At 38.3% G+C, this 24238-nt stretch overlaps 1 protein-coding gene across 1 annotated transcript in view; it reads left to right on the forward strand.

The window, feature by feature from the left end:
* Positions 1 to 22707, forward strand: part of LOC147434623 (uncharacterized) — a 42295-nt gene extending 19588 nt beyond the window's left edge. Inside the window, exons 4-6 of the mRNA XM_086489655.1 lie at positions 14545 to 14626; positions 15569 to 15612; positions 22540 to 22707. Coding sequence (XP_086345781.1) covers positions 14545 to 14626; positions 15569 to 15612; positions 22540 to 22707 — 294 coding nt within the window. The remainder of the gene's footprint in view (positions 1 to 14544; positions 14627 to 15568; positions 15613 to 22539) is intronic.
* Positions 22708 to 24238: the final 1531 nt, after the last annotated feature.

The raw sequence follows: 24238 nt of genomic DNA on the forward strand, positions 1-24238 counted from the left end.
GGAGGTGCAAGAGAAATAGAGAAAAGGAGGGATGGAGAAGAAGGAGATAGGAGGGGGATTGAGAGAGAAGAGAGAGAGACAGAGAGAGTGAGAGAGAATCGATGGGTTGGGGGGGGGGAGAAGAAGGAGATAGGAGGGGGATTGAGAGAGAGACAGAGAGAGTGAGAGAGAATCGATGGGTTGGGGGGGGGGGGAGAAGAAGGAGATAGGAGGGGGATTGAGAGAGAGACAGAGAGAGTGAGAGAGAATCGATGGGTTGGGGGGGGAGAGAGAGAGAGAGAGAGAGAGAGAGAGAGAGAGAGGGAGGGAGGTGCAAGAGAAATAGAGAAAAGGGGGGATGAAAAAGAAAGAGATAGGAGGGGGATTAGAGAGAGAGAGAGAGAGGGGGGGGGGGGGGTGTGGAGGTGCAAGAGAAACAGAGAAAAGGGGGGATGAAAAAGAAGGAGATAGGAGGGGGATTGTAGAGAGAGAGAGAGGGGGGAGGGGGTGGAGGTGCAAGAGAAACAGAGAAAAAGGGGGGATGAAAAAGAAGGAGAGAGAGAGAGAGAGAGAGAGAGAGAGAGAGAGAGAGAGAGAGAGAGAGAGAGAGAGCGCCAATGGGTGGGGTAAGGGAGAAGAGAGAGAGGGAGAGAGAGAGAAAGACAGAGAGGGAGAGAGAGCCCCAAGAGAGAGAAAGAGTTGAGAAACGAAGAGAGAAAGAATCCTTTTGAAATCTACTCATCGGATTTTAAAAAAGAAATCGCCAAAAAATATCCCCCAAATTATGAAAGTGAGTAAACATCTCACTTTTTTCCTTCATTAAGTACGCCCATACCCTCCTTTTATGCTCATCGATGAACATAACATAAAACCTACATCCACCCATAAAAATAGTCTTCATAGGACCCCATACATCAGAATGCTCTATCTCAAGCATACTTTTTCTTACATGCTTGTTTTCTCACTTTTTTTCCTTCATTAAGTACACCCCTACCCTCTTTCTATGCTCATCAATGAACATAACATAAAACCTACATCCACCCATAAAAATAGTCTTCATAGGATCCCATACATTAGAATGCACTATCTCAAGCATACTTTTTCTTACATGCTTGTCTTGAGCAAACATGACTTTGCCTCTTTCCAAACAAACAAGCCTCACTAACCTTATGTGTTTCATCCATCTTAAACACTAGAAAACCTATCACAAGCTCTTGATTTTTCATATTTTCAAGCCTTTGCACATATGCATGTCCAATAGGCTTACGACAAAACAATATATCTACAACAACTCTTGACCATTTTACAAACATGGCAGCTTCTCTTGTGCATCCACAACAAGAGTGAATATTTTACCCATCTTTTTATCTTGTGCAACAAGCCTTCCATTCTTCTTGTATTCCTCAACATGTAAACCTACAAACCTTGCTCAATTATTTTTCCAATACACAGCGAGTTCTTTTTAATATTGGGCACACACAATACCTCAAACATATACTTCATCTTAGTGCCACTCAAGTAGAAAAAGATATGCTTCAATGCCTTGTAATGCATAGACCCTAGGCTATGCATAAATCTTCTCACACTTGTGAGACTGCATGCTTAACTTCTAGCCCCATAATGCACACAAAATTCAGGCAACCAACATCTTGCTTGTAGAGAGTGACATCCAAGTGGTCTTCAACATCATGAAGACTAAGCTTCAAGCCTTGTAGTAGCTTCTCTAGAGACACATACTACAAGGCTCATTTTATTAGTATGCTATCTCCATGAATTCCTTTTTACATGTAGCTCAACTCCCATAGTCAAAATTATAAGTCCTTACCTCTTTGGTCACCTCCTCAACCACCAAAAACTAAGCAAATACTACCTCAAGAAACAATCAATATTATCAAATCCCACATCATGGAGCAAAAGGAGGTAAACGACAAGATAACGTGGGCCAAAAAAGAAGATGTGCCCAATACTAATGTGCTAAAATGTGCAGCTAACTCAAGAGAGAACTTCAATGTGGTACAAAATGGTATGAATATAGCTTCTAAACTTACCTCATGTGTAGTAAGTAAAGCATGCGTACCTCAGAGATTACGGGAAATAAAGTTGTGAAGCCACAAATTGAACCTTGGATCCATCAAAGACTATTGAAGTGATGCAAGCCACCCATCAACAAGAAGATCATCAAGGAACACCTCATAAAATTGAAGATAGTAAAGATGGAGCTTTAACCTCCACTACCAGCAAAGGCTCAAGTAGTAGTGTGAGCAACACTAAAACTAATGGAGGAGCAAGATAAAATCTAAATCCTACCAACTAGGTTGCTAATTAGTCTAAAAGACACATATGGGCTCGAATGCATATGCTCAGCCTCAGTAAATGAAGGGGTTAAATCAATTTTTTGGCTTACAAGACGTGGGTTCTTCTTGGTGAACTAAAACTAAAGCCTTTTAACCAGCATTAGCTCAAAAAATCTTTCTCACAAATGTATAGGTATGATGGAGACAACATTCTCTATTGGGTCTTACATTATAGAAGGTAGCATGTTTTCTCATCTTTGGGAGCTTGATGGCCTCGTATCTCCTTTTGATCAAGGATTCTTGAACACATAGTTTAAACAGAAAGATGAATTGGGTCTTACATTATAGAAGGTAGCATGTTTTCTCATCTTTGGGAGCTTGATGGCCTCGTCTCTCCTTCTGATCAAGGATTCTTGAACACATAGTTTAAACACAAAGTTGATTTTGACCAAATGCTAGGTAAACTTTTAAAAACATCTAGTTGGTGCATCCTTTGGTCTCTCCCTCGTCTCTCCTCAAGACCCAATCCCAAGAACTTAGTGAAGCTAGCCCACCACACGCCACTAGTATATTCCCATACAAAGAATCCACATGTACCAAGAAAAATGAAAAGCTGCCTCAAAGCACATCTTCACCAAATAAATCACCCTTGGGGAAAACAAGTCCAGAAATCCTTAAGAAAGTAGTGGAGATGAGTTTAAGACTACACAAGTATGAAAGTGATAAAGTCTAACTTCACAAAGCTCAAGAGGTGTCCCAAAGATGTGATGGGAATGGGATCGTGCTAGCTAGGGTGGATGAAAGTGAAACAACGTGCACTCTAGTGAGCGTGTGTTGGCTAGATTATGTTACCATATACATGTGGTAATGATGTGTGTGAACACACTTAGGACCGTCGGGGCATTTTTCCCCTACTAGGAGGTTTTTCCCCCCGTGCATTGTATATACGTCCTTCATTCCAGGGCTACCGATCTTTCTATTGCACACTAAGTAATACACACTCTGTTGTGTGCCTTGAGCCTCCTTCGTCTTCTCCAAGCTGTGTGTGTTTTCTTGCAACCCTAATATTAACAATTGGTATCAGAGCATGTCACGTCCTCCCGGGCTTAGTCGCAAGCAGCTCTAGCACGCGTCTGCTCACTTTCTCTGGTTTGTGTGAGCTTCGGCAAGCGATCGCAGGTTGACAAAAAATTTGCATAAGCTCCTAGAGCTTAGTCTGCTCAAATTTTTGATTCGGACTCATTTTGGCCTTCGTTTCCACTACAGGCAGTACAACACAGGCTATTTCGTCATTTTGTGCAGGATTTTTGGTAGTGTCATTTATTGCATAACAGGTCCCTTACAATCTTCTATGGTTTGTGCTATATAGCACGTGTTGTTCCTGCTTCGTTTCTCCACGTAGTTTTCACATCAGGTGCAACATTTACCATGGCTAACAACAACACAAATGTGTTCAAGATGTTTGCTTCTGAGGACAGATTGGATGGGGACAATTACCCTATGTGGGCTTACATGATAAAACATGTTCTTGTGTCAAAGGGCGTATGGAATATTGTGCAACGCATTGATGTACGTCCTGGTTTTGAGGATGTAGGTGATGTTGAGGATGTTGCAGGTCTTGCCGCAAGCATTGCTGTTGTTAGAGTTGTTTTGCCTACGACAAAACAAGCTCATTGGAATGTAAAGTATGCGCATGCTCCTGCATTGATTGTGTTGTCTATGAAGCGCATTATTACCCCCCACATTCATTCAATGAAATTTGCCAAGCAAGCTTGGGATATTTTGGCTCGTCTTTATGCAAGCCGCAATGAGGCAAAAATTGCATTGCTGCATAAAGAGCTAGAGTCAAAGATTATGCATGAGGAAGATGATATCAACACTTTCCTTGCTGGTGTCAAGGATATCAATGAGCAACAAATTTATACAGGTGAAGTCATTTCAGACAGTTCCCTTGTGCAGACTGTTCTTGATGCCTTGCCAGACTCTTACCAGACTTTTGCTAGTACTTGGAGGCTTATGACCCAAGGAAATTATGAAGAAGTCAAGTTTGATGCATTGTGCACATTGCTGTTGCAAGAGTCACTTTCCAGGAAAAACAGGACTAGACAGCGTGCAGTTGAACATGATTTTATTGCTGCTCAAAGAAAGGGTGGTAACAAACATGCAGTTACTTCTTATGGTTCTTCTGTGTGTGGAAAATCACATGTTCCTAATGCTTCTGCTGGCAGCAATTCACCTGGAAATTTTGGTGATAAGAGCAAAAAGAAGATGCGTTGCCATTATTGTAAAGCTAATGATCACTTGATCAAGAAGTATCCTAAGTTGAAGGCCAAAGAGGCTGGTTCCACTACGAATGCAACTATAGTTGAGTCTTCTGTGAAAGGAGATTGTGATGTTGATGTTGTTGCAGAATGCGCTTTTAGTGCAGAGTGTAACTATAATCCTGTTGTCCATGATGCATGCATGTTAGTTGTTGCAGATTCATATTTGAGGTATTTTGACAGTGATGCTACAAAGCACATTACCTCACATCGTGATTTGTTCACTTCTCTTGAGTCTATCCCTCATGGGAATTTAGTCACCTCTGCCAACAATGCTCTTATCTGGTTCTGGGAGTTGGAAAGATTTTTTTGATTGCTACTACAAATTGTAGTTCTTTCCCACTTGTTGATGCACTTTATGTACCTGGGATCAAGAAGAATCTTTTTTCTGTATTTGCACTTGCTAGACTTGGTCTTGTAGTAAAATTTGTAGATGACAGATGTACACTGCATGATCTCAGTTTCGGTGATGAAATTGTTGCATCTGGCATTTTATGACGTGGGCTGTATAAGCTCACTTTGTATGACAAGTGTGGGTAGAATTTTGCAAATGCAGTTGTGGATTCAAAGGCTATTCAGATGCAAAACTTTGGCATGGACGTTTTGATCATCTGAATTTTCAAGTTGTTGCGTTTGCAAAAATCTAATATGGTTTCTCCTTTGCTGCCTCTTGAAGCACCTGTCAAACACGTTTGTGAAGGCTGTATTTTGGGTAAGATGCAACGTTCTAAGTTTCCAAAGGATGGTTCAGTTTTAGGGCCACATGCAAGTTGCAGCTTGTGCATAGTGATGTTTGTGGGCCCATGCAAACTCCGTCCTTGAGCAATTACCTTTACTTTGTGACTTTCGTTGATGATTACTCTAGGAATGCATGGGTATCCGCTTAAAGAAAAGTCCAAAGTATTTATGTGCTTCAAACAATTTCTGGCTATGACTAAAAATGTCTCGAAATGTACTATGGGCACCCTCTGTTCCAATCGAGGGGGGGAGTATATGTCTCATGAATTTGATGAATTTTTGGCTAGTCGTGGGATAAAACACCAATGTACAGTTCCTTATATGCCTTAGCAAAATGGTGTTGCTGACAGGAAAAACATGTCACTTACAAAAATGGTATGATGTATGGTCAAATGTCAAGCTTTGTGGCATTCTTTTTGGCTTGAGGCCATCATGTGTGCCACTTATGTACTAAACAGGTGTCCTACAAAATCTTTGCAATCTGTTACTCCATATGAAGCATGACATGATAGAAAACCTTCTATTGAGCACATGTGTGTTCTTGGCTGTTTGGCATATGCTTTGTGCCACAAATACAACGCATAAAATTGGATGATAAGGTTATCAAATGTATTTTTGTTGGTTATAGTGCTAAAAGAAAAGGTTACAGGTTGTATCACTCACAAAAAAGCATATTCTGGTTTCACGGGATGTTGTGTTTGTGGAAGCTTCTGTGTCTTGTTGTCATGTACTAGCGACAATATGTAAGATCACATGAAATTTCTGACACTTTGTTGGCTCTTTTTAGTGGTGGAAGTACAAATGTAAATTCCAATGAGGCAAATGTACAACATATGGGGGTTTCTGAAAACGTTACAGATCAGCTTATTACTGTTGTAGATGTTACATATTAGCCTATTACTCATGTACATCATGTAGATGTACATGATGTACTTGATGAGGAAAGGGCTGAAAATGAGTAGGCTAGAGGTATGCCAAAATGGCTTGTGCATACATTGCGTGACAGTAAATTGGATGCACCTTTGTCTAGTCGTACTTGTGCAGGCTCTCGCTAGACATCTTATGCATCAAATTGTTATGCTTTGGTTATGTCTAACTTACATGATGTTGAGGAACCTCTGTCTTTTGATGAAGTACAGAATTCAAAAAATTGGATGGCTGCCATGCAATTAAAATATGATGCACTTATAGAAATGGCACATAGACTTATGTGATTTGCCTCCTCGAAAAAAGGCCATTGGTATGAAGTGGGTTTACAAGTTGAAATGCAAGTTGGATGGTGAGATTGATTGCTATAAGGCTCGACTTGTTGCAAAGGGTTATGAACAACAAAAAGGCATAGACTATGAAGAGACTTTTGCTCCCACTTGTCATATGACTACTGTCATTTTCTATGTGCATTAGAAGCTCATTTTGGTTGGGATGTACATCAATCCGATATTGTTACTGCTTTCTTGAATGGTGACATTTTTTAGGAAGTCTATGTAATGCAGCCTCGTGGTTTTGTTAAGAAAGGACAAGAGGAAAAAGTGTGCAGATGTAAGAAGGCTTTGTATGGGTTGAAGCAATCTCCTTGTGCTTGGTATGAGAAAGCTAGCACTCATTTCGTTAAACGAGGCTTTCGTAACAGTCCAACAGAAAGCACATTGTATGTCAAGCATGAGGGCGATGTACTTCTCATTCTTGTTCTTTATGTGGATGATTTGCTGATCACTAGTACCAATGAGGCACATATTGCTGAATTTAAGGCTGATTTGAATGCTACTTTCAAGATGAAATATTTGGTGTTGTTGCATTATTACTTGGGCATACAGTTTAAGCAGTGTGATGGTGGTGTTGCCTTGTGTCAGAAAAGTTACATAGAGACATTGCTTTGCAAGTTTGGACTTGAGGACTGTAAACCTATTGCTACTCCCAAGGAAACAAGTTTGAAGTTGAGTCTTCATGATGTTGGTGATCCTGCCAATGTCACTCTTTACAAATTGTTGTTTTCTACCTTATTTATGCATGCAACACAAGGGCTGATATTCACTTTGGAGTCTCACAAGTTAGCAAATTTATGCATAGCCCAGGGTCTAAGCATTGGCAAGTTGTCAAGAGGATATTTCTCTACTTGAGTGGAACTTTACATCTTGGCTTGTTTTATCCCAAGGGGTGATCATTGCCGCCAGGCTTACATGCTTTTTTGGAATCAAATTGGGTTGGTTGTTTTGACAAGTGAGTGTCCACAAGTGGTTTCTGTTTCATGTTTGGTAGTTCATGTGTATCATGGTTGAGCAACAAGCAAACTTTTGTGGCCACTTCCAATTGTGACGCTGAGTACAAGACAATCTTCACAGATACAATTGAGTGTGTATGGCTTAGACGCCTTATGGCTGATTTGGGTGTTGGAGAGGACACTGCCAACTTCATCTACATTGACAGTCAGAGCGCATTGCCAGTTGCGAGGAACCTAATTTTTCATGCTCGCACAAAGCACATTGAGGTGCATTAACACTATGTCAGCGAGAGGCTCATCTTTGTAAATTTTTGCACTATCAAATTAGGTTCCAAGATCAATTAACTTGGACTCATAAACACGATCTTGAGTATTTGCTAAGACATCACAAGCTCACCACAAACAAGGGAGATGTAATGCAAAATACACTTGTGTTTATTCATTCATGAAATGAGCTTTAAGTAGATCTATAGCCTTGCACCATAGCATGTGGGATAATTCCACCTTTCCTCTCCTTGACTCATACTCTAGGACACTAGTACACAGCTCACACTTTACACTTTTCTTGTTGAGGACTGGACTAGGAAGAAACTGAAGAAACTGACAACTCTGGCACACTCCAATCCAAGAGCAAACAGAACATCTCCAATCCTAGAGACCAACCCCAATCCACGAGACAAACTATCTCTAATCCAAGAGATACTCAAACACCTCCCCTCAAGCAAATGTATAAAACTGAGACCAAACTAGTCCAAGCTATCTCCAAACAAATACAACTGAAGGGGAAAGGCAAAACAAAAGAATTAGAGAATGTCGTCGTAGACTAGAAGGCTATTGTTGCCTTCTTCTTGATCTTCATCTTGGTCTTCTTCTGCCAAATACACTTTGGGCCTTGGATTTTTGTTGGTGCTGCCTTTGTCCCTTTTAAAACACTTGGAAGGAAGGTGACCCTTCTTCCCGCAAATGCTGCAAGTCCTTGATGCTAGACAGTCCTTTGCTATATGCTCTTCTTTGCCACACTTGAAACACGTTTTGTTACTAGAGCCAACTGCAAAAGCTCTTTCCCCTAAAGAAGCATTCCTCCCTTTCTTGTTCTGCTCGGACATTAAAGAGTTGATGACATCTTGAAAATTTGGTGTTGTATCCTTCTCCTCAATGATGGTCATGATCTAGTCAAAGCTAGGTGGTAAGGCTGCTAGAAGAACCGCGATTTTTTCCTCCTCTAGAACTGCATTGTTTACATAAGCTAGTTGTGTGGTCATGCTTTTGAGGCTATTAAAAATCTTGCAATATATTCGCTATTTCCATTTGAAATTTATATAGATCTTTCTTTAAGCTTACTTTGCTTTTCTTTTTCCTAGCTCTAAGGTTTGTTTCTAGTGCTTCCCATGCATCTGATGAGTAAATTGTACACCCATGGGACGAGGGCCTTGTAAGCCGGGCGGGAGGTTGGGTGATTTGGAGCACAAGGAGCCCCAAGGTGGAGGCTCGAGGCTTCTTGAGGCGAGTTGGGCCATGAGAAGGGGGCCTCTCTGAGGCGGACCTGACTTGCCTATTGAAAATAGTTTGGCACCTTTTCAAAGTCTGTGATCGGACGAGGTGTCATGCCGTTTGCGGCCTGTCGCACATGTGCAGGCAAAGATATCCGTCGGACGGAGTGTGAGTAGAGCTGCCAGTTGGTGTCGGACCCGCCCGTCCCTTGCAATGAAACTCGCCACATGCTTGAAGTCCAACGTGGGCGGACGTCCGATCTAGACAGTTGACTTTAGAGAAGGGGGGTGGTGATCCTTCCCACGTGGATTTTTAAAAGTAAAGCAACCTCAAAAAATCCAAAAAATGCCCCTTAGCATTAAATGCTTAAGTTTTCACACACACTCACAAAACTTATTCAGTTGCGCATGTCTGCAAAAATGAGGAATTAAGCAATGGGGTTGCCAAGCTAATTGAACATGCCAATGCACGCTGATTTTAATAATCTAGGGTTCTACAAAAAGCTCTTAAGATGGTCTATGCACACACACCAATTGCAAACGCCAATTTTTCTAAAGTGAGGAGTAGCTATTGAATGCAAATGCAAGTTCCTGATGGAAAATTAATGAACTTTGATGCTAATTAGGCTTCCAATTGGCCAGTGAGTAGTGGCCCAAGAGTCTTTAACTCAAGAGCATGCTCATGCTAGCCAATGTATTACTAATTAGACATGAGATATGCAATAGGAGAATAAACCTAATGGATCTAGCTAATGATGATTAAGGAATTCTAATCATACTAACACACAAATGCATAATAACGAGCCTAGCTAGAATACCCCTGCTCTGATACCACTTGATGGGAATGGGATCGTGCTAGCTAGGGTGGATGAAAGAGAAACATCGTGCACACAAGTGAGTGTGTGTTCCAAGATCAATTAACTTGGACTCATAAACACGATCTTGAGTATTTGCTACACCATCACAAGCTCACCATAAACAAGGGAGATGTAATGCAAAATAGACTTGTGTTTATTCATTCATGAAATGAGATTTAAGTATCTCTACAACCTTGCACCACATCATGTGAGATAATTCCACTTTTCCTCTCATTGACTGATACTCTAGGACACTAGGACAAAGCTCACACTTTACAAGATGGTTATATCCAATTCTACCCCATGTTTAAGCATTGTTGCACCCTCCATGGTAATGTCTTCTTTACCAAAAGAGTCAAAGAGAATTCACACAAAAAATGAGCTTCATATGGCTTTGGCTAGAGTTGAATCTCACCAGTATTTAACAAGCTTAAAGTACTATAACGCACCAGAAACTTAAAAGTGGTCATTTTCAAACCCATTACCAGCATTCCCAACTGCTATCGTAATGATGCACAAGAAATTCAATCTACATTGGTAGAAAATCATAAAGTTAAAGGAGCCTCTCAACCTCTAATATTACCATGGTACCTCCTACCAAGATTGCCATTTTGCTCATATGTGCCAATGGAGCAAGTGTCCAATGCCTAGCTCTAATTGATTGCAAGGTGAAGTGCAACATGTCTCCAACCAAGTTTGGAACATACTTGGAAAGCCTTTGCTTCAAAAAGAGACCAATACTATGGTTGCTTTCCATTTACATCCAAAATGAATTCAAGATGGTGGTACTTCAAGTTATGGCTCTAGAGGAAGTGCATGAAGCATTATTCCTTGGTTGAAAATGGATGTAATAATGCCAATACTATGAAGGAGCTACGAGTCTCTTACTTTCTCTTCCAAGGAAAACAAAATTGCAATTACAAGTAGCATTGGTGGAGCAAGAGCAACCAATGACAACCTCAATGTCTTTGCATAGTAGCAAACTAAGAAAGGAACAAGGATGCCTTGAAGGCATTCTTCAACACAATGCCAATGAAAATCAAGATCTCTCAAAATGCAATAGTTGTAGGCTATGTATAGCCAATATTTTCCAACCAAATTTGCCTTTGAAACTTCATTAAAATTGGTTGTTATTACATTCATGTCCTCAAAGAATGTGTTCTTTTTGGAGTTCTTTAAAAGGGAGAATTAATTTTTGATTGAAAATTGGGTAATCCTACATTCGTATGCTCAAAGAATTTTTTTCTTGAAGTCATTTAAGAGGGATATTTGTTTTTGATATTTTACAAAGAGTAGCACCAAATTCACCCTGCGTCATAAGTGTCAGCCTAGCTTGTGGAAGCATGGAGGCTATAAGTATGGGTCAAGAACAAAATATCATGATTTTGAAGAGAGTTTTTTTTTACATTGGCAACATGCTATGGACATATATGTCAAAGGAGGTTGCTTGGTAGACGGGTAAGCACTTGGATCATCATGAGAGATTGTAGGCAAGGGCATTCACTCATCAAAATCTCTCTATATCACGTACATTCAAGAGGTTGTCAATAGTTCAATAATACCTTGATATGCATATTTCAGTTAGAACGTGGGACTATTTAGAAACAAATCCACCTCCCTCTAATGTATACATTAAAATATACATTCTCGACCATTAAAAGTCCTCTCCAATTAACTCAAGTGATATGATATACATTTTAAAAAGTGGCTGCCCCGAGAAATTTGCTTGCAGTTTGAGGTGGAGGAGCTCATCTAAAACCGATTGGTCTACTTTAATATGGGCAAAGTTAGTTCTTTAAGGAGGTAGAGATGATCAAGGTCCCTCATGTGTGAAAGGTTAGTGTACACAAAACCATGTGTTTCACTTTTTTTTGTTTCAAAAACCAAGGTCTTCAACGTAAGTCAAGTCCTGCACATAGAGTATTTGTTCTAGCAATTGCAAGCTAGATGGTAAATTGTGTTCTAATAATAATGTTCAGGAAGTTCTTTCGTATTTGAAATTCAGGGAATATTTTGTGGACTAGTGCCCATTGCTAATGTATTGATGAATTTTGGAGTTGTTAATTTTCATATCTATCAATTGCAAGCTAAATGGAAAATTGCGTTCTAGTAATACTGTTTAAGAGTTTTTTTTCTATTTGAAATTCACAGACTACTTTGTGGATTGGGGCCCATTGTTTGAATCATAGAGTTGTGATGTTCATACCTAACTGTTTGACCTGTTTTAGTGTCTTGAAAGGGAATTCCTATGGTCCATTTTGTGGGGCTACTTCTCAATACTTTGAAAATACCATTAGTGTCATTGACTAGGCTATCTAAAATGTCAATGTTGCATGCACAAATTTCCACAATCAATACTACCTTTAGATTAATCTTTTGTTAAAGACTTGCTGTTAGCTTTGGATCTATTGGTATTTGTATGGTTTTTTTGCTACAAGTTTTTGTCCTTGTGTCTTGTGTTTCAATATATATTGATCTATCCATGGTTGTGTTGAAGACATGCTGATTGTGTAAATTGTTATCTTTGTTTGCATAGTAAATGTGGGATAGTGTGACTGGATGGGGGACTAAACGCACAAATTTGTATTAAGAAATAAAATGCCTTCACTAGTGTGTTCTAAAATGCATATCCTATTGAGTATGTTGATAAATGTTTTATTGTTCTTCCTCAGAGTGATTGTTAACTCATAACACTTTCTACAAGCATGCTAGAAAGATGTGAGATTAGCATCAAGCAATTGAGATTTTTTCTAGGAAATCCAAGAATCGTGTACTAATCTACATTAGCAAACATTACCACATAGGATGATATCAACACCACCAAATGGTTGGTCACACCAACTTATTTATTGTGTGAGAGCCTACCATAGTGAAGATATTGCTTCCAATCAAAGTTACTTCAAGAAAGATGACTAATTGGAGATCTTGGTATAATAAGCATAGTGCAATCAACGTCTCAAGTGAGAGTGAGGTGTTGGATGATGTAGTTAGTGGCAAATGAAGTCCTAAATGAACAGTGGTTCCATCGTTATTGAAAGAAACTTTCCCTATGTATGCCATTAGCAAATCTTTTATTGTTGTTGGGTTGGAATGTGATCAATGGTTATAGAAATGTAGCAATCCTTGGATGATTAATAGAAGGGTGAAAGTGTTGCCTGTTCTTACAGCTCTAGCTAGGAAAATATGGAGTGCTTATGTGGGAAATATACATTTTTTGGCATTATATCATCAAATATTAAACATTGCTACATATTAAATTGCAAAATTCTCTCATAATAAGTATCGTTTAGCTAGCTGAGCTTGTGACTTATGAGTTGTCTTTACAATTGTCTTGTAGTGTTGCTTCCTTATTATATTTAGATTCATTGTCAGTAACGATATATTTATTTTGGTCATATACACCTTTCCATGTAAGTCCATTTTTAAGATGTTGTTCTTTATTATTTTTACATGGTAAAAAGGGAAGGTGATGCTTCCTATTTGTTTTGCAACATTATATCTAGTATACTGCATATTTTTTTATTTGGTTTTTTGCATGTGTTGTTTCTTTTAGTGCATATAGCAATGAATTCTACTGATGATATGTCTCTAAATTGATGAGGTCGTGTGCTATACAAAATTCTCTTAGGATAAGTATCATTCAACTGGTTGATCTTGTGACTTATGAGTTGTTTTTACACCTATCTTATAGTGTTGCTTCCTTATTGTATTTAGATTCATTGTCAATAATGATAGATCTATTCTGATAATATACATCTTTCCATGTAAGTATGTCTGTTAGATGTTGTTCTTTATTATTTGTTCAAGGTTGAAAGAGAAGACATTACTTCCTATTTTTTTGCAGCATTATATCTAGCATACCATTTTTTTTTTGTTTTTTTGTATGTGTTGTGTGTTTCAGTGTACATAGCAATGACTTCTATTGGGAAGCGTTTTCACTAATCACAAATGGTGTAGCATTAGGTTATGGAGGATAGAGCCTTACATTTACCATGGTGTTTGCGTTAGTGCTCGAGAGATGGAGATTAGGGTTAGGCTATGCCAATTGCAAAAGCATTAGGGTAGAGTATAGACACAAATGATAGAACTCAAAAGTATAACTGATTCATTAGAGAATAGCCTCTTAAGTAGGCTTGGTTCTTTACAATCATTGGCTAGAGAGGCTGCATCCTCTTGCTATTGGACCATGTCATCATCTATCCTTTCTTAGGTGGCTAGAGGGCTTTCTCCATTTATATGCATGTATAATAATAAGGTCTTTACTTCCAAATTTCATACAAGTACTAGGATGCATTTGAATTTTTCAACCATCGCTCATTATTTAAGATATTCAAGTTCAAATTATGAACCTTAAGACTGAGAAAACCTAGAATAAAAAAATTATGGTACAAAATTCTGACATATTTAGCGATACAAATCATTAATTAACTTGTTGCAAGATTTATTTACCGATTGTAGAATTTTTTTTCTATTGACAAGCGCAAGCGCAAGCGCAAGCGTACCCCAGTGGCCTCTACGCCAGGACGCTGCACGCAGAACTCGTCACAAGGAGTGAACAAGGGGCACAACCTAGCTTTGAGTGATTAGGATAACGCGGACAACAGCGATTCAAATAACACTAACACAACACACCGCAGAGAGAGAGAGAGAGAGAGAGAGAGAGAGAGAGAGAGAGAGAGAGAGAGAGAGAGAGAGAGAGAGAGAGAGAGAGAGAGAGAGAGAGAGAGACGTAGACGTAGATGATGAAAACCCCTCGCGATGTGAGGGAAAACTTGATTCAAGGTGGTATTTACTAAACCCTTTGTTTTGAGGAGATGGAGACCACGGAGAGAGAGAGAGAGAGAGAGAGAGAGAGAGAGAGAGAGAGAGAGAGAGAGAGAGAGAGAGAGAGAGAGAGAGAGAGAGAGAACCTATCGTGAATTCTCTAGGGAAATTTCATATGTACGGAGATCCTACTCCTGTGTGTAGTGAACCTTGGAGTCAGTGTGTATGCATGGCTTCTCTTTCAAGTGCTGCCCCCCGACAGTGACCTTTTAGTGCTCTTTTATAGGTGCAAGCCGCATTAATTTAGCATAAATTGATTAGGTTTAGGGCCCTAAGCTAGAGAGACAAAGAAGGAAGCCCGGGGTTGATTGGTGCTTTGTTTTGGGAGAAATAAGAAAATGATGTTCTCCTAGGTGGGCCTTTGTGACCATCACCTAGAGAGAGGTGGAATATACAAAAGGTTTTTTACAAAGTTTGGCTTGGAAAAACGGAAAATGGATTACCCTACGGATGTTTACTGAAGAAGTGTGTCGTGGATGAGATGCTAGCAAATTGCAGGCTTTATTGGTGCATCGGTGTAGCACGATCATCAATTTTGGTGTCGGCAGGGGCATGCCTTCGGCGTCTTTCTTTGAGCTGTTGTCGCCGTCACATGATTTTGGTGTCTTTTGTTGATGCGTCAACGTCCGCTTTTGTTGCTTTTCCTGCTTTTGTGCGTGTTGTGTGTGCACGTTGTTGGTACATATAGTGTATATATGTGTATGTACATGTATGTGCTTGTGAGTGAGTGTGTGTGTGTGTATGGAAAGAGAGAGAGAGAGAGAGAGAGAGAGAGAGAGAGAGAGAGAGAGAGAGTGCGAGAGATAGAGAGAGAGCTAAGGTTGAGTGTGTGTGTGTGGGGGGGGAGAGAGAGAGAGAGAGAGAGAGAGAGAGAGAGAGAGAGAGAGAGATGTACCTCAATGGGTAGAATGGCCTCTTTTCCATATACCGGATGGAAAGGGGTGAAACCTAGTGATGTTTGGAATGTCGTGCAGTAGGCCCAACGAGCGGCCATAAGATGCTTATCCCAATTACTTGTATGGTTATTCACCTGCTTTGTGATGGTCTTACAGATGCGAAACATGTTATGTCTCTACCAATTGAGCCAATCGGAACTATGGTACAATTTAGTACTGTAATTTCAAGTTCTACATTCATTGCATATGCGAGACCTTAGATATATATTAATTACCTCAGTAGAGTATGTATACAATTCCTCCACTCACAGAAGTATTGGAAAGACACCTTTTAATTCTCTTTACGATCAAGAATGTTTATCACCTCTTAGCTTTTTTGACCCCATTATAAGGGTAGAAACCTCAAAGAACATGCTTGAAGAAATGGAAGCTCAAGCCAAAGCTATTCAAAGGGATATTGAAGCGGCTCAAGAATGACAAAAGAAGTACACAAACTTGAAGAGATTGGATCGGATTTTCAAGGAAGGTGGCAAATTTTTATTACGGGTAAAGACCAAAAAGAGCAATCTGTCCCTCAGAAAGTATAAGAAGATTAGCTATGATATTGTAGACCTTACAAAATAATCAAGGTTGTAAGTGATCAAGTTTATAAACTAAAACTTCCTTCCCATCTCGAAGTGCATGATGTATTTCATGTAAGTCTATTAAAACCTTATGTACATAACTCTAATCATGTCTTTGATGATGAAGAGATCATTTTACCTATTCAAGATTTCTACAGCTTCAACCTGATATTATCCTAGAAACTCAAGAAAGAAAGCTTAGAAATAGATCTATCAGAGAACATATTATCTTATGGAAGGATTTCCCTATAGAAGATGCTACTTAGGAAGATGACACAACCCTTCTCAAGGATTACCCTTCACTGTTCTTGAGATGAGGCATCTCAAATTCTAAGTTGGGAAGATTGGAAGGTCTCTACTTTCAAATTTCACATAAGTACTATTACGCATTTGAATCTTTCAACCATTGCTCATTATTTAAGATATTAAAGTTCAAATTATGAACCGTAGGCTCAGAAAACTTAGAATTTAAAATTTACGATACAAAATTTTGACATGCTTAGCTATACAAAACACTTACTAACTTGTTGCAAGATTTATTTTCTGATTGTAGATTTTTTTATTATTGTAAAGTTATTTAAAGACTATAAAGTTTAACTTAAGTATGTAAAGTAATTATCATTAAAAATAAATAAAATAAGAAAAAAATCAAAAGGTACACATGGGTGGCACGTGGAGGGACCTGGAATCACCTGGAGTCATATAGGAGGGGACAAAGTGGGACATGCAGGCACATGGAAAGGAGAGCTTGTCTTGACTAATCTTAATGAGGGGGGACTATGTGGCCTTATCTGTTTATGATGAGACAAATTAGTCAAGCTGATGGGTACCACAAGAAGACCATAAAGGCGGCTATGAGTTTTAATGGTAATTTTTTACAATAAAAATTATTAAAAAATAAATTGATAACGAGTTGAACACTATTTTTAACTATAAATAAATCAGCCATACTCACACTTTGGATATATAGATTGCTTCTATAATGCTAACAAATTGCTACAACTTCTCTTAGAGAGAAGGCTTTCACAAGCCACTAAGAGTGCAAAAGCTTGATTGGATTAGTAAGGTAACTGTTAACTAAATATTTAATTTGCATTATAAAAGATGCATGTGTATTCTCTCTTATTCTAATATCTCTAATTGTACCTACTCTCTCTAATTATTTTCTAATTATCAAAATTATTAGAAGTAGCCTAACTATTAACTTATGAATAGTTAATTGGAATTGAATGCATAAGAGTCTTCATCAAACTCTAATTATAAGTGAGATTTTTATTCATCAATTTTATTATTAATTAGATTAATAAGTATTTTGAATAATACTAAAAATTTGATATAATTGAAGTATAGATTAATGAAAATTGATATTAGAGTTGTATTAAAAATGCCATGTATAAGAGTAATGCATCTCTAAATTATTAATTTTGTAATTTTCACACTTAATTTTTATTAATTAATATAATTTTTTCTAATCTATAGAAATTAAGTTTAACTCATAATTTTTTAAGATCAATCTCATACTAATATAGTTGTGGACTGAGTATTTGTAATTAATTTTATAAAATTATATCTTTTATGTTTAATTTCTAATAAATTTAAAATTTAAATTATTAATTAATTATCTAATCTTATTAAAACTTATTCTAATTATCCCAAGTCTCTAACAATCTTTAAAAACTATAAAAAAAATTTATAATTTTTGAAGTTAACTAAATAATTATAGCTTTTAAATTAAATTATAAATTGAAGCATTTTTATTAATATTATGATAAAATTGACTCCAATTTTTTTAAAAAATATTATAGAGTAAAATTCAGATCTAAAGTAAATAGGAAGATTTAGGAGAAAATTACAAAATATAATTCTCTATAAAATAACTTAAGGTAATTAGAAAAAATTATAATAATTTGTTCTAATAGATATTTTGACTAAAGTAGGCTTATTTTAACATTGAAAGTGAGAAAAAGTTTAGTTAGATTAATTTAAAAATATTCAAGAAAAGTACAAGGTTACTTATATGTAAAATAGGCCTAGGATAAAAAAATTTAGCCTTAGATTAATTTACTTGATGGTTATCATGGGAGAAAATACTCTTATTTAGATTTAAAAGCAATAAATAAGAAATATATAATAAAAAAATAAAAGTAACATTGCATATGAGAATAGAAATAATGTAAAAATGACTTTAGTTCTCAAGGAAATGACTATAGAAATTGATCAATTTAAAGTTCTAATTGTATAGTCTAAGTGTAGTACAAAAAACATGGCTTCAAAGTGTGCTCAAACCCAAGGCGTCAATGATCATGAAGCTGGTACAAATAACATGGGGACTCCTACAGAACATGCTATGTCTCACAAATCAAGCCAATGGGAGCTATGGTACATGTTAGTACTGTATTTTCAAGTTATGCATTCATTGCATATGTGAGACCTTAGAGATATATTAATTAGCTTAGGAAAAGAAAACACGGACCAAAACCAAGGGGCTTAACCCCAAGAAACTCGGCATATATAAGACAAGTAGGAAAGAATGTCTAGTTAAGCTGTTTGTCATAGAAAAGAATATATGTTCAATACTTCTTGGTATGGTTTCCCTCAAGATTAGCGCTGACATTAGGTGCTAATTATCAAGGCAAGTGGCACAACTAATTATGCTGTGGTGAGAGTCCACCCAGGATGGCCCAGTTGGATGCTATAGTTATATTTTGCCATGGCGTGAGGATGACGCCCAGGTTGGTACCGTTGTTGCTGTGGTGGAACTATGCTCATGTTGGCACTGCAAGTACTTTTCAAGTGGTATAGGACGCTATGGATGACAAGGGTTTTTATGAATAATATATATGCAGATTGGACTATGCAAGTAGAGACTCTTAAGTGAACCTAATTCAAAAGTTGTTGGTTTAAAATGGACTACTTCTTGTTTGGCTACTGTTCGTAATAATTTTTGAAAGGCTATTTTAATGAATGAGTAACATAAATAAGGTAAAGGTGTATGTTTAAACTATGTGGTAGTAATTAGGTAACAAAATATGGGTGAGTGCAGTGTGGAAAGTGGGAGAATGACTTCCAAAACCAAAGCTAGAGGGTTCTTAGGTATCACAGGGTGGTACATGATCGTTATAAAGGATTATGCTCTTAAAACTACATCACTAACCGACTTGCTAAAGAAAGGAGCTACGATAATTTGGCAAGAACAACATGAAGCTTGCTTCAAACAACTTAAGGAGTATCTTGATTCAAAACCTCTTCTAAAACTTCCAGACTTCACCCAAGAATTTGAAGTGGTCACAGATGCCAGTAACCTTGCATTAGGAGCAGTCCTTACTCAATAAGTAAGGCTATGATTCAATCATAGGCATAGTTTACTTGACTACTAAGATGGATCACTTAATCCCAGTCAAGACAACTGTTACAACTTTAAATATTTCTTGTCTCTTTGTGAAGGAGATTTTTAGGATCCATGGTCTACCCAAGAGGATTGTCAACAATCGTAATGCCAAGTTAACTTCAAAGTTTTGGGTATCATTGTTTCAAACTATTGAAACTCGGTTATGTTTTAGTACTGCTTATCATCCTCAAACTGATGGCCAAACTGACAGACTTTATCAAGTAATTAAAGACATCCTTAGAGCCTACTACAATATCCCTATTTTTTAAAACAAATTTATATTTATTTAAATAGGACAAATTCTGATAACAAGGACACTACCCCTTTTGATCCACATGCTTAACCAAAAGTTACTATCAAGGTAAGAGATCTTTTTCCATTTTCAAGATCTTTTAATAAATGAGTGCTAAATGCTCAAATTTTGCAATGCTTTTCTTTACAACAGAGAATCTTGTGGTGTGAAAATAACTACTCAAAGTTGAACTAGTTCAAGACAGCACTCGGGTAGGTAGTTAATAGCATGGTAGAAGTAAATACTAATCTATCCTAAGTAGGATAATTTTTGGAATAGATGTAGTTAGGCAAGTATCGATATAAGATCAAGATAGATAAGTGCTCTATGTTTTTATTAGGTAAGTACCCTACAAGTGCAAGGAAACCAAGCCTTTTATGAGTGCATGGAAGTGGTAGAACAATTTTATGATCAACCACGATGGGTAACTTTTACTATAATGGTCAAGCCCCCAAAAAAATTGTGTAAAGTTTGATTGCTTAATAGTAATAATCATATGTAACGAGAAGTGGTAGAAATAGACTTGATTACCCTTAATGATCCCATGAGAGTCTTAAAACAAAAAATGCTAGGCCCAAGTATTTTATGTACTAAACATTGCATCTGACAAAATCCCCAATAGCTAGGTGACCCATTTTTGGGAAAAACCAAATATCAAAACTTCAAAGCCACTAGTATTGTCAAGGTCTAAAACACCCAACATGGAAGTTTCAACACACCAGCAGATCACAAGCATCATTATATTTTTATAAGAGTATATAAAAAACCAATTGGCCACCAAATCAGACATCATTATACTGCTATGAGAGCAAATAAACCACCAGCTCGCCACCAAATCAAGCATCATTATACTGCTATGAGACCAAATAAACCACCAACTTGCCACCAAATCAGGGGGTTGGAGCCACATATGCTCAATCGATGCCCCAAAAAATTTTATACATTTGTGAACGACAGATCTCATACCAGATGACAGTATATTGCATTTTTTTAAGTTAACAGAACACAACAATTATTCTTTCAAAGTAAGTGCGGCACCAACCTGTGATGGAGGGTTTTGATCAACCAGCTCCATAGTGTTTATGATTAAGCAATCAAGCGATAGCACCAGGTGCAGTAGCAAGCATTCACCCACACTCAACTCTCTTTCCAAAACACACACAAATATGCCAAGGCTAAGTGAGAGGGAAATCATCCCTCACCTTCATTTATAGTGTTTGAGGGATGAGATTCCATTAATCCTGAGAGGAGAGAATCCCACTAGCCAAGCCTCCACAATCAGATCAGAGCCCAAGACCACCCGCTAAGTAGAGTAGGTTTAGTAGGGGTAAATAGAGTAGAAACAATGATGTGACGCGATACCTCAGAGAGCTGCCAACGGCCTGTAGTATGCAACCTGCCCAGGTACAAGCTGGAGGGAAGAGAGTAGAGTTTTAAGGTTTATTACCTCAAACAGATAATTATCATGCCAGTTCAGGGGGAGGGAGAGTATTAAAATCTATGTACCCTTTAAGGTACAAAGCCCACCCATTTTTTAATAGGGTGATAGGGTAAGTTGCCATTTTGTAATTAGTGAATAACATTTAAGAGATGTTTCACATGTTACCAAGCAATTTGGCGGGTAGTACCAAGTACTCACCCAAAAGTCCTTATTATGGTGTAGATTCTGAGTGGGGGAAAGGAAAAGAGGGGGGGGGGGGGGGGGGGGGGGGGGTGTAATAGAAGAAAATTATTTTATTTATATTTAGCAATGGTCAGATGTGTGTGTGTGTGTGTGTGTGTGTGTGTGTGTGTGAGAGAGAGAGAGAGAGAGAGAGAGAGAGAGAGAGAGAGAGAGAGAGAGAGAGAGAGAGAGAGAGAGTCTCTCTATATTCTCACTTTTTGGGTTTAAAAATGAAGTAGGCCCATCTACTGGTACTTCCTACTGGCTCCGCTTTATTTTATTATTTCATTCAAGAGATTCCTTTGAATCCAACCTTGGAACTCATATCCCTCACCCTTGAAAAGGGAATGAAAGATTTGAACATGCACAACCTCAGTCAATTTGCACCCTCCAACAATTCTTATTAGCCAACCCACCATCTAGCTTATCTTGTTATGATAGGCAAACCATACATTTGAAAAGACTCTCGTAGTAGCCAACTCCATTGCATGCACCCTTACCTTCACACAACATCTCTTGCAACAGCAAGCTCCCATGCACACGGCCCTTACCCTCGCTTGACCCCTCCCGCCCCTTCCTTGTATGTCCTTCACCTCACCTAACTCTCCCGTGTCACTGTGTTGCCAATAACAACTCTCTAACTAGCAACCTTACCCTACAGTTCTTCTCGTGTAAGCCCGCCTGCCCTCAAGACGGTGCTAGCACCCATATGATTGGCACAGGCTCTTCCCTTCCTCAAAAATTGTCTCCACTCTCTCCAAATAGCTTCAGACTAGCAATCTTTGTATGAGTTCTCTTGGTAGCACTACAACACAACTGCAAATGTGCATTGCAACACACTAACAATTTGTGCATGAACTCTCTTCAAAAAAAACTCACAGCCACAAACTCTTTGCATAAATACTCTCACCGCACATGGATCTCCACATGTTCACAGACGTGGCTAGCCGCATGAGAGAGAGAGAGAGAGAGAGAGAGAGAGAGAGAGAGAGAGAGAGAGAGAGAGAGAGAGAGAGAGAGAGAGAGAGAGAGAGAGAGAGAGAGAGAGAGAGAGAGAGAGAGAGAGAGAGAGAGAGAGAAATATATTTGTAGTCTACCTCATGATTGCATGCACAATGATATGAATCTGGGGTGATTCCATAAGAAAAATGATTTTTGAAAATCGTTGAGAAGAAGGACTCAGACACTTAGTGCAATCTCCCCTTGCGGAAGAGTGAGACTTTCCTTTTGTACGCATTTATTTATAGATTTCTTAAATGCTCAAAATGATTATAGAGTGTTCACCCGACAAAGAACCAATTATCATATAGCAAGTCCAAATTCAAGTCCAAATCCAAATCAATTTCATTATATATATATTCGGATAAGAAAATCATATTAGGGGTAGTGGTGGCCAGTTGGTCCGTCAATGGCATTGCTAGCACTCCTGAAGCTGGCCTTTGTGCATAGTTTTACTCATTCTATCTTCTTTGAATCTCCTGATGCTTAACCTCTTGGCCTTCCTTATGCCCTCTTGATCCTCTCTTACTTTTCATGCTCTGAAGACCTGAGAAAAGTGCGAGCCTTGCGAGGACAAGAAGAGATATGGCTTAAGGCTACGGGAGAGAGAGAAAAATCTTATAGTATCCAAGGGAAGAAGAAAACTTAGGGTTATTCTAGATTAATCTTAGGAGATAAATGGTTTGATACTATAACCATTGCTGATTATCACAGCTATGGAAAAATGAAAGGGTTACGACTTAATCTTGATGGCATGAGCAAGCATCCTCCTCTTGTTTTTCTACTGTAAGCTACCAGCACTCATTTGCGTGCCCACTTTTTCCTGCAGCTTGTCAAGCCTTTATTAATTCTTCTTTCTAATTTTTGAAAAGAACACCACATGTAGTCTGTTTCCTTCACTCACACGCATAGTGCCTACGGCTTTGTCATAACTTGGCCACCAACCTTGCATGTTCACTCACTCCTTTCACTCACTCCCCTTAACCTACAAAAGTGCTCTATGATCCCTAGCTTCTATACCACCCCTAGCCTAGAGCTTATATACCTATTTTGGCAAGCTCTTTTTGAGAATATGGAGACACAGTTGAGATTTTCATCCTGATCTCTTCTCTGAGAGGTAAGAGCCATTGGCTCAAACACAATTAGTAAATTCTAAGTAAGATACTATCTATGCTCACTTAGGGGTAAGAGCATTTTCTTGAAAACAACTAAGCAAGCCCTATTGTATGCTCTAACTACAAATAGAGCCTACTTGGAGGTAGAGTATCATCTCATAACAACCAAGAGGTTTGTTTGTTGTGCTACTCTTGTTCTCTTGGAAGTAAGAACGAAGGTTCAAAAAAACCAAGAGAACTCCTCACAAAAAATCATGATTGGAAGTAAGAATAAGTGTTCAAAGAACCAAGAGACCAATTACTTGTGTTTGGAATTAGGGTTGCAAGTAAACACACACATCTTGAAGAAGACAAAGGAAGCTCAAGGCATACAACAAAGAGTGTATTACTTAGTGTGCAATGGAAACATGAGATAGCCCTAAAGTGATGGGCGTATATGCAATGCACGGGGGAAAAACCCTTCTAGTGAGGGAAAAATGCCTCTGGGGTCCTAAATGTGTGTGTTCGCACACATCACTATCACATGTATATGGTAAAAAAT

The sequence above is a fragment of the Adiantum capillus-veneris genome, chromosome 19, assembly GCF_014529385.1.
Source record: "Adiantum capillus-veneris isolate H3 chromosome 19, ASM1452938v2, whole genome shotgun sequence".
NCBI lineage: Eukaryota > Viridiplantae > Streptophyta > Polypodiopsida > Polypodiales > Pteridaceae > Adiantum > Adiantum capillus-veneris.